Raw genomic sequence first — 10842 nt, forward strand, 5'->3', positions numbered from 1 at the left:
TTAAAAAATCTTCGGAATTAGTAATCTTCGTAATCCCAATTGTACGGAATTCATCATTATAGTTCTAGAAGGTAGTGAGACCCATTCGTAAGTTTTTCGGACGCTTTTCATGTTATTATTCGGTCCAAAGAGGGTGAGATCGTCGAGCAAATCAAAGTTTGTTCAGTTTGTGGTGTGTGCAAAGTAGTAATTGAGCTTCTAAGCATTTGCCAGTAGTAATTTGGTAATTCCTAGTAGCAGTGTGTTGAGTCACGCGTTTAAGAGTACTATAAGTTTACTAACTTGCATAACGAAAACACATATTTTCGTGATTTTTTTAAACGTTGCCTGAGATTTAAAGTGTTAAGTACTCGATTTCCGGATTTCTTCACTTAAGCCAAGTGTTATAAATTGTGTCTTGCAACTTCAACCACGTATACCGAATCATAGACTTTTGCACGATATCTCGCTTTTTCGTCAAACTAACAAGAAGGCAGTTGTAACAGTCACCTTACTTAAAAAAAGTCTCTATTGAATATAGATTTTTTATAAAAACGACTAGATTCTGCACTTTTTACCAAAAACTATCGTTCCCCTCGACAACTGTCTTTCAAAATGAAGGACAAGGGTTGCGGTTTCTCCGCCTCAATTAGCGGCTAACCGCTTATATACCACAACAGTTTTAATCGACATTGAAAGGTGTGGAATGAAGTATCGTGCTGTTATGAATTATGCTCTCAAGTCTAGCCAAGAATATTGACTAATGACGTGATTCTGTCTACCGTTCGCGCTTAGACTTCTTAGGTCTCGATAAAAAAAGAGTAATGCCGTGTGATAAATGTCTGTAGTTCTGTACGTTAGAAACTGGTATTCAGCTCTCTGGAGGAGGTCAGGCCTCTACCCAACAAACACATGCGCGCGACTTTATCGCCCGCTCAGTAGCCAGGCCTTGTTTAGTCCTTTTTCACGACTACTCCCTCTTCTCTCCCTCGCCGTTCCAATTTTTTATTACGCTCCGTTCTTCATTTAACCTCGCTCCAATATCTATAAGAAGAATTGAAATTGGCTGAAAATGCTTAGCATAGCCCTCGAGCTCCTTTACGTGCTAACCTGAGCAAATTTTCGATGCTTTAAGTTTCCGCGTTCCGTGGAGTAATTAAGGAACCAACCAGAAGAGCCTGTCTCCACAAAGAGGTGTTCGGAGCGTCATCTCAAGGACTTGTTTTCCTTATACATGCAAATTCCCATAGTTGCGGAAACAGTTAGTGCCAGAAAATTGAACAATAAGTATAAAATGAAACAACCTTGGCAATGTAAGAACACGTTTCCTGGGTGTAAGGAATGCGGCAAGCTGCTTATGCGAATAATTCTCGTAATCTACCGTTTACTCTTTGATTTCAAATCATAACGGTATTCTACTAAATTGAGCAGATTGTGATATCTAATATGTGAGACATACATAAAAAATCAACCAACAAATATAGCAATAATCATAAACATATGAATACTATAAATTGCAATAACAAGTGCAAAGAAATCGTTTGGAGTCATAGATCTCGTATGAGGTTTGCTATTTCAGTCCTCCAAAAGTTATGAAGTGCGGGAAAAAATCGATCGGCAGTTACTTCATTTGGTCAGCCACAATATCCCTGCCTTTACCTCTGAATCAATATGGAGTGCCAAGCATTCGTTAGTCAAGCTAAAGAGCGGAGAGACTGTGAAAAGGAATAAACACGCTATTTGCCGTCTTTTTACGAAGCTAAAAATTTGGCCCAGTTTTGTTAATTAAAACTATACTTAGGCTTTTAAACCCTTTCCTGTCGTTTGTTGCAACAGATGGCAAGGATTGAGATAAATTGAAACCAACACTCTATTTGCTATCTTTTTACAAAGCTAAAGATTTGCCTTCCCGGCATCACTTGAATTCCAAAACTAATAGTCCAGTTTTGTTAATTAAGATTGTATTTAGGTTTTGACCTGTTGCAAAAGATGGCCAGGATGGAGATGGATTGAAACCAGCTTTTTCAAGTTTTAATGCTAAATGCAAAAATCACCAAAACATTGTTATGGATAGTGTTCCCTGATGAAATCAGATTGATATCTACTTAATATAATTTCTCACGGAGCATTTTTTTATAGCACAGGTTGACCTAAAACATAGCCCCCTTAACAATGTGAGATTTCGGAAACTGTTGTTTCAAGAAGCGATATCGGAAAAGAAATGTGATGAACTGCATTTGTAAGTGTGGAAAGGAACACCTTTTTATTTCACTAAACAGAAGTTTTTCACATTTTTCTGGGGCCTGTACCGTGACCGCATACCCGAAGTTGACTGTACCATACTGCTGATTCAATCCCACTATCTAAATGAGCCGAAAGCGGCACTTTTTTAAAACATTATTTTTAGGATAGGGATTAACCGGTAAAAGCCCCGAGGATTAGGGGTTGGAAAACTTTTTGTCGGTATGACGGTATTGAAGAACTCCATTGGAGACCCTCGTCTTGATCGTAATCAATTATCCCTTAACACTGTTTTGAATTGACGGCCTTAAGTGAAAAAAAGGTGAATACAACAACCGTGTCATATACACTATTTACAAATTAAATGAATCCCTTGTAGAATTGATTAACTGCGGGCAATGAAAGTAATGCCATTGTGTTAACATTTTCTCGTCGTCAACGTTGGCTGCTGTTCACATGGTGACGTCATCCGGCATTTGGCTGAGGGAGAGAACCCTGGAGGATACGTTTTCTTAATCAACCTTCTCCAGACATGTTTCAACTGGTCTCGCTCCTTACGAAAAAAAAATTGCTTTGTTTGATCTTTACTTATGCATGTCAGACTCAAATAATCGTCCTCCACTTAGCATTCCCACAATTAAACAAACAACGCATGTAGATTTTCGGTTTTTAGAAGCACAGACGAGGCTGACACCACATTTCTCAACTGTCTTGAATATTTTACCTGAGTAGGCGTGTTCCGAAAATATACTGTTTCTTAGCTAACAAAATGGATTTCCTTTTTGGGTGGAGAGGGGAGGATGAAAGCAAAATATAGGTCTTCCTTCTGTAACAAGAGAATGCGGATTGTAAATAATGCTACTCTGAAAGACCTGAAACAATAATATCACATGTCAAAATATTGATGGGGGTTTGACAGTAGGCTGCTCAAACTAATATTACACACATAACGAGATCAGAAGCTTAGTGATAGCAAATCTGTGATCACAACTGGTACCTTCGACACGGAGCGTTATCAAACCAGGTTGATTCACTCTCCATGGAGTCACATACAATTGAAAACGGCGGCAGCCAGTTTGGGATTGCAGGCAGCACTCAAACGTTGGGTCTCACTTCGACTAGCAGCAGTACTGCACTGTTCAAGAACAACAAGCGAATGCGTTTGGTGCTTATAACCCTCTGCTTTGTTCTGCTGGCCGCTTGCATTGTGCTCTCAGTTTTCCTGGTCTTGAGCATTCGCAAGGAAGACAAAAATGGAGGAGAAAGGGATGGAGTAACTTGTCCAAAAAGGGCTCAGCGGTGCAGCTCCGAAACATGTCTGGAAGTTGCATCCAAATTACAAAAGAGTATGAACGAGACCGTGAATCCATGTGAAGATTTTTTTCAATATTCCTGCGGCTCTTGGATCAAAAACAATCCAATCCCATCGTCCGAAGGCAAGATAACTACTGCTGAGGTACTAAAAAAACAAGTCAACGAGCAGATTCTGTTTTTGTTGCTGGAGGATGCTAGTGGTCCTAAAGAAAACGCTGTATCAAAGGCAAGAGTCTACTTCAAATCCTGCATGAACGAGGATGACAGCAATAACAATGGGACAATCGAGTTAAAGCGTCTTATTTATCGATTTGGATCCTGGTCATTAGACAATGGCACATGGAATGAGTCAAGATGGAGTTACATTGATACTTTACGGAAGATTCACAGCGACGTCTTCGCCATTTCTCCCCTCTTCAAACTTGACATTTCTGCAAACCCTTACAACTCTTCAAGAATGAGTCTAAAGGTAACAAAAGTTAAAAATAAACAGTTAACGTTATATTTTGTAAAGAGTTTTGCCATTAGTTAATTTCAGTTTCTTGAACTGCGTCAATTATTATTTCGTATCTGGGTGACGACGTATGTAGCCCGAGGCAACCCAATGTCGCAATAACTTGAGTTAAAATGTTATAAAGATAACCAAGGTCTTTTGAGTTGTTTTTGCTATCTATTACGAGAGATGAGGCAACTAATCCACAAGGAGAGTAATCAAGTTGAAGAGAAGCCAACAATTTACAGGTGCATTTTATTAAAGATATAGTTAATGAACCCCCAAATTAAATGTCTGGTCCAGATTGCTAAACTTGTGGCTTTTTAAGTCTACCCAAAATTTGATCCTGCGCAAATTCCAAGCATTCACGCTGAAAATATTATAATACAGACGGGATCTTTTAAGTACACGGACGGACTTTCATTGTTCATCGCTTAGTTTAATCTGATTTTAAACGGAGATGACCAGACGAAATCGTTCAAATTAGTGGGCGTGTTCACCAAACTCCATGACACAACTTAGTACTCCTCAAGAGGCATGTTACACTATGAAATTTTACAGAGCAAAATCAGCCTTATTTTATTTGGACACTAGTGTAGTCTGAGATGGGAAATAATTCAACATAGCCACTAGGTGGGAAGTTCAATTATCATGAATAGAGTTTCAAGTCTGTTTCCTAAATAGGCAAGTTGTATTTTTTGACATTCTCCGTTAGTTATTGAACGGCTTACCACTAAGAGTTTCATGGTTTTTTTGGTACTCAAATGGACAGGTTCAATACTACCGCTGATGGTTCAATACTTTAGTGTGCTAGTTGGTCGTTACACCACGTACTACAAAAACAAATGATCAAATTACCGACCAATTTTGACGTTCTTATGACATTGACACACCCATAAGACTAGTTGGCTGGTTTGAGTTGTTATGTCTACTGCTAGGTTCGTGACACTTGCACTCGCTTGTTTAATTAAATTGTCCCTTTAAATATTTCTATTAAAATTGTTGTTTGTTCCGGAGATGTTGACATAAGCTGCTATCATTTTCTCCCTGATATGTTTCTTTCCCACTGTCTTCAAAAAAGACCTCCTGGTAGCAGGTTGACGTTGGTAAGGATGACTTACTAGTTCTTTGGGTTGCCTTTCCTGTTCCGTCCAAAGGAAGACCAATATTACACTTTACTAGACTGAGTTAGTTCTCTCGGAAAGTCATTTTTGTTTTTTTAGACAGACCACCCCAGTCGAAGCTTCCCCGACGACAGTATTCATGGCCTGAAAAAAGGTGTCATAGCAGAATGACCTTGACTATTGTTAGTTACCATTTTCTGTACATATGGAAACAGAACGTCAACCTCAATTTTGAAGCCGTCGTTTTCGGCACCCTTCACTAATAAACAGCACACTACGAACTCGCACTGGAGACGTGTACGCTAAACCAGTTCTATCGAAGACTTTCAATCTTTCAGTGTTCAGCTGTTGACAATTAAAATTAGCTGTTACTTCTAAATCAATTAAGGCACATTCCCGGGAACACTTTAATCCACGAAATTGTTCGCGCATTTCCCAAAATTCAATAAGGCTTCAAGAGCCAACCAGATCAATAGATCAGTTATCTTAATCTTCCAGCTTGACTTTCTACGTTAAAAAAACCTTTCGACGCACTGATTTGCAACCGCATATGGCCGGAAGTAGATCCGGGCTTTAGACTCTGTTATTCTTGCTGATCAAGGTAGACAAAACAGTCATTGCGCGCGAAATCTATTGAGCAGCAACCAGGAAAAACTGGCATCATCTTGTACTGAACAGCCGTCTCTCATCGCTCTTCGACGCTCAAGACACTTCCCAGGAGCGAGGAGAAACGGCTCAGTATCCGCAGCCTAAAAAAAGTTGTCTTTTCTACTTAATAGACATGTGTACTCAAAAGAGCAGTGCCCCCAGATTTGCGGCTCAATTCAGTAAGGTCATGCATCTTTTAATAATTCAATATTTTACTATTCCATTAAATGTCAATGTTTTTCATTTTGTAGGTTAGCCCTCCAAGTCTGAGTCTGCTTCGTGATCAGTACTTTGCAACGGACAACAAGGTAGAATTATACTTAACGCCAAGTGTGGGGAAACGGGGACGGGCCATTGCAATCGGATTTAAAATTAGCAGTCTAATTGGTTCAAAAGTGTCACCAGACAATTTGACCAATCAAAAACTGTCGTCATCCAATGCCAAATTAAATTCGGAACCTTCCCAAGTGTCCGCTTAATAGAGGTTTGTAAAGATTGCGCAATGTTTGTTAACGATAAACTTTCAACGGTTACCCTGTACTGTGATAAAGATCCATGTTGTTAAGGAAGCTAAGCTAGCTGTGTTGTAGTTTGAGCAAGACTTTCGTTCTAATCTACAGTTTATTGACACCTAAATGTATTGATTTATCTTTATTAATCGACTACAAAACGTATTTCAAGGACGTAATCCAGTACTACTATAGTCAATTCAGTCCGTAGACTTTCAAAAAAGTCCTTAGTCGGATTTCATATGGCCCTCTCGCGACTGCGTCGCCAAATACAATTTATTTTAGTGTTCGCGTCCGCTGAATAGGGGGTCGTAATAAAGGGAAACATAACGCGTTAATTTCGGGCCCCGGCTTAGCATCCGCTTAATAGAGGTTGTCCGCTTAATTGGGGGTCCTCTTAACAGAGGTTTCACTGTATTTAAAAACCACCTTAAAGTAACACAAGAGGGCAGGGTATGAATACTTTTATTATTTTCTCAACTTACGCAGCTGGTGAGCGCGATTTAGCCAAATTTAGCCAATCAGAGTGGCCGAAAAGTTCCCAGCCTGTGGGCAAGTTCTTCATTGCTGGTGAGAGAAGCGAGCCGCGATAGAACGCGCGACTCCCCCCAAATGGAGAGCTTGATCGGAGACTACTAAACCTTCCTAACTGTAAAAGAATAACTGCTTCAAACAGCGAGGTACACTTGTAATAATTACAGCAGTACAAAAGAAAGGTTGGACAAAATTGACAAAGATGCTTAAAACGGGATGAAATTGTTCTTTTTTTTAATTCCTAAAAAACGTACGTTTTGTTAATCAGACAAGGTTGGCCTACTTGAAATACATGACGAAAGTTGGAGAATTACTGGGAGGTGGAAACAACACGAGGCAGCAAATGGAGGACGTAATGGAGCTGGAAAAGGAGCTGGCTAAGGTGAGTAATGATAACATTTGTTTGACTGCTAAAACACAGTGCGACTGCTAAGATAGCGAAACCAAGTTGAGAAAGCGGGCTCACGATTTTCTGGCAATACTTCAAAAAAGCCTAAGATCATATTGAAATCAAAGAATACCGTAAAATGATTTTGTATTGATCGTGGGATGATGTCTCATTGCTCTGATGGTCTACCTGAACTAAAAGTGCATGTATGTCTTTGCCTTTGAATAATTATATTTCCAATTAAATTTATCTTGTATTGCGGGAACAGACATAGCTCGGAGAGCCTTGTTTCAGGTGTTTTTAGTTCCTATGAAATTTAGCAGAAGCCCTGGAATCTTGCCTGATTTAATGGATGACATGCCAGTTCTTACCTAAACAGTATCATGGAGCCCTTACCGATCTCCTCCGGCCAGACCTACCGTCCCCTCGCCCACAGGAACACGAACGTAGTTTTGTTGATGAACCTGATGTAGTGACCTTAGCTCACCTGCCTAGTACCCAGGCGAGTTCTAGCCGATTCGAGAGCGACTGGGATTTTGGTTTCGCGCTAGATATCATGGGAAAGGCGAAGAGAAAAACGCGCCTGGCCGATTACGATTTCAAAATGGCGGAAACTAACTATGCAAAACTAGAGGAAAAGAAAAAGAATCGTTTAGAGTGTTCTTCAGCGAAGGGAAAGTTCACCAGCTCGTCCTGAAGGACAAAATCCCCTGTCCACACATTCTTCGATGCAATAAGGAGCACTTACCCTGTAAAGAAAGGTCATGTAAGGATTCCTCTATGCTCGTCATAATTATACCAGTCGAGGTCGAGGGTGCTCAAAAAGCGCTGCTAATCTTTGTTTTCAAAATTATACTGAAAACAACATAAAAACCATATTAAAATTCTTATAACATAGACCTCGACATTATTTCTCCCCAAAATAGCGCAAGGAGAACTGTTCACAGCCCAAATCCAGAAATCGGAGTTCTCTGGACAGAAATCGAACCAAATCTGCGAGGCGTCTCGTTTTTCTCGTTCACCCTTACCAGCGCCCTTTGCGTCCGCGCTAAATGTTACCATGGTCCATTGCGCGATACTCCTTGATGGCTAGTGTAGTCGCGTTTTCCGTTTTCCACACTTGAGACGCCTAGGAACGAGGCAGTTAGCTCCCCGAGTCTTAGAGTCCTTAGAGTCCTTAGCCACATATGGACTCTTTGAGTAACCAGAAAGTCATAGGTTCGGCTGCTGGTGGCCGGAGTACTCAGATTTTTCTTCTTTCGAGCCGCCTGTGTCACTACCTGAAAACAATCAAACTTCCTCACAAAAAGAAGACATGAGAACAGGGTCTTGAAAAGTACTCTCGGCATGCATCCAGGAATTGACCGAAATATAACGCGGAATTTGGTAAAAAGTATAACGCAAAATGTCTTGACGGGGTATGAGATCTTACCGCTTTTCGGGAAGCGGGATTCGCAAAAATAGTGGCACGGGATGCGGTATTGCGAAAGAAAACGGTATTCGGGATACAGGTGAGAGATGGTCGGGATGCGGGATTGTCTTGAAAAAGGAGCGGGAATGCGGGACCAGGACCCATCCTCCCCTATTGTCCTTTTGTTGGAATCCGGGATTTGACCGATATACAGCGGGATTCGGGAAAATGCCAAATGTTTTGACGGATAAGGGATTTTACAGCTTTTCTGGAAGCAGATTCGCCCAAATCTTGGCACGGGATGCGGTACTGGGAAAGAAAACGTTATTCGGGATAGAGATGCATATGACAGAAGTTAGGCACGGGGGATTGTAGTGAAAAAGGAGGGTAAAGCAGGATAAGAACGTCCCCTTCCAGACCCTGATGAGAAAATTTGTAGTAAATATAAAGTAACAAAGGGAAATCCCAGTGACTGTGTATTATAATCAAAGCAGAAGGGCATGGAAAAATCATAGCAACTGTGTATCTTCTCTTGGGTTGCAGATCACTCCTCCAAAACGCGAGTTATATGCTAATATGTATAAGACCATGAACATCTCTGACCTCGAAAGCAAGGCACCGGGTGTCACTGGGGTACGTAGTTATTTAGTATGTCCAAAATAATAAAGTTTTCAGTGAGTTTAGGAAAGAATAAGGATGGCCTTTAACTGAATTGAAATTCCTGATATGGTAGCGTTCTGGCCCCATATATTCATACATGAAATTTGCTTTTATGAAAAAAACGCTGGTGTTGAATTGGATAAAAACATGGCAGTATCAGATTTTTAATTCCTGCAAACACAAGAATAAAAGGCTTTGTAGCTCCCGCTTTTCAAGCTTCTGAAAATTTCCGTACTTGATCTTCAAACAGTGCACAATAATTATTTTGATCTTTCTTTCCCTTTTTCCGTTCCCCCAGCAAAATTGCTGAGTGCCACTGCCGAATAACTTAAAAGCTAAAGTGTTCCTCTAGCTACAATTCATCACTTGTAAATAGTTTTCTTGATCTCTATTTGTCACTTTGCGATGTAAAGGGTTGCTGGAATCTTAAGAACAGTTCACAGCAAGTAGAGTGCCATATTTCAGTTTTCAACAGCTATCACTTGCAAACTGCTGAAGCCTGCTTTAATCTATCCTCGCCTTTGTTTTTCAGTTCACGTGGGAAGGATATTTTAACGAGCTGCTACGACCTTTTAATTTGTGGATAAACGCCTCAGATCAAGTAATCGTGCCCTCCTCGGAGTATCTACGGAATTTGTCCTACGTAATTAACGGTACAGATAAGAGGTTAGAGGAGTTTTATTTCCTAAATGGATGTTCTTTGACGAATGACCACAATAACCTCTTACGCTTCCATACGCGAATAAATTGTTGCAATTGTCTTACTTTGAGTTGTTCAGGACTGTGAACGGCGACAAAACCTTCCTCCGCTCGTTCAACCGACCATTTCGTGGAAACAGAATTAATTTACGCGCACCCAGCTATTTGCTTAGAATTCTGATTGGACTGACAAGTCAGCGACCTGGTTTGGTCTAACAACAATCAATTGAAAATGGCAACAAGTATTTGTCACGTTTTCAAGTTGTCGCTAGTAAACGCTTTGTTACTCAGCATCAAAACTACACTACTTTGCAGAATAGGCACCTATTTTTAAGATAGTTGCATTTCTATAAACACCCTTCTCAGGAATCAGACTTCCTATCAATAGCCAGTATTTCTTTTGGCCATTTTAAAATTCCGCACGGAGACTGGGTCGGTGAGGAGTCGAACTGCACTGTGGGACTCTTTTGGAGAAAGAATTTTGTTGCAGTTTCCTGCGCAACTTCGTTAATAGCCAATCAAAATGCCTGATAAAGCGTCCTCAAAACAATCCCACAGTGCAATTCGACACAACACTGACCCAGTCTCTCAACTTTCAAACGGTCAATTATGAAGGCGTGGCATGCAGTCACCAATTCAGTAACAAATCCGGATCAATTTCGGTTTCTGGGAAACTGCCCACCCACCCCTCCCCTAAGCCAACATTATCATTTACTTCTCAGTTAAGGCAAAATGTCGGCTTAGGGGAGGGGTGGGTGGGCAGTTTCCAAGAAACCTCGATATTTCAACTCCCTAGGACCCTGTCGAACTACATGATGTGGACCCTTGTGCGCTATTTTGTT

General features: G+C 40.6%; 1 protein-coding gene across 1 annotated transcript in view; it reads left to right on the forward strand.

Annotated features, from left to right (window-relative positions):
• Positions 1-3071: 3071 nt before the first annotated feature.
• LOC140933576 (endothelin-converting enzyme 1-like) overlaps positions 3072-10842 on the forward strand; it is a 23093-nt gene continuing 15322 nt past the window's right edge. The window contains exons 1-6 of the mRNA XM_073383180.1: positions 3072-4003; positions 6051-6107; positions 7111-7224; positions 9185-9274; positions 9834-9967; positions 10797-10842. The exon at positions 10797-10842 is cut by the window's right edge and continues 186 nt beyond it. Coding sequence (XP_073239281.1) covers positions 3260-4003; positions 6051-6107; positions 7111-7224; positions 9185-9274; positions 9834-9967; positions 10797-10842 — 1185 coding nt within the window. The 5' untranslated portion in view covers positions 3072-3259. The remainder of the gene's footprint in view (positions 4004-6050; positions 6108-7110; positions 7225-9184; positions 9275-9833; positions 9968-10796) is intronic.

This window comes from Porites lutea, chromosome 4, assembly GCF_958299795.1.
Source record: "Porites lutea chromosome 4, jaPorLute2.1, whole genome shotgun sequence".
In the NCBI taxonomy this organism is placed as follows: Eukaryota; Metazoa; Cnidaria; class Anthozoa; order Scleractinia; family Poritidae; genus Porites; species Porites lutea.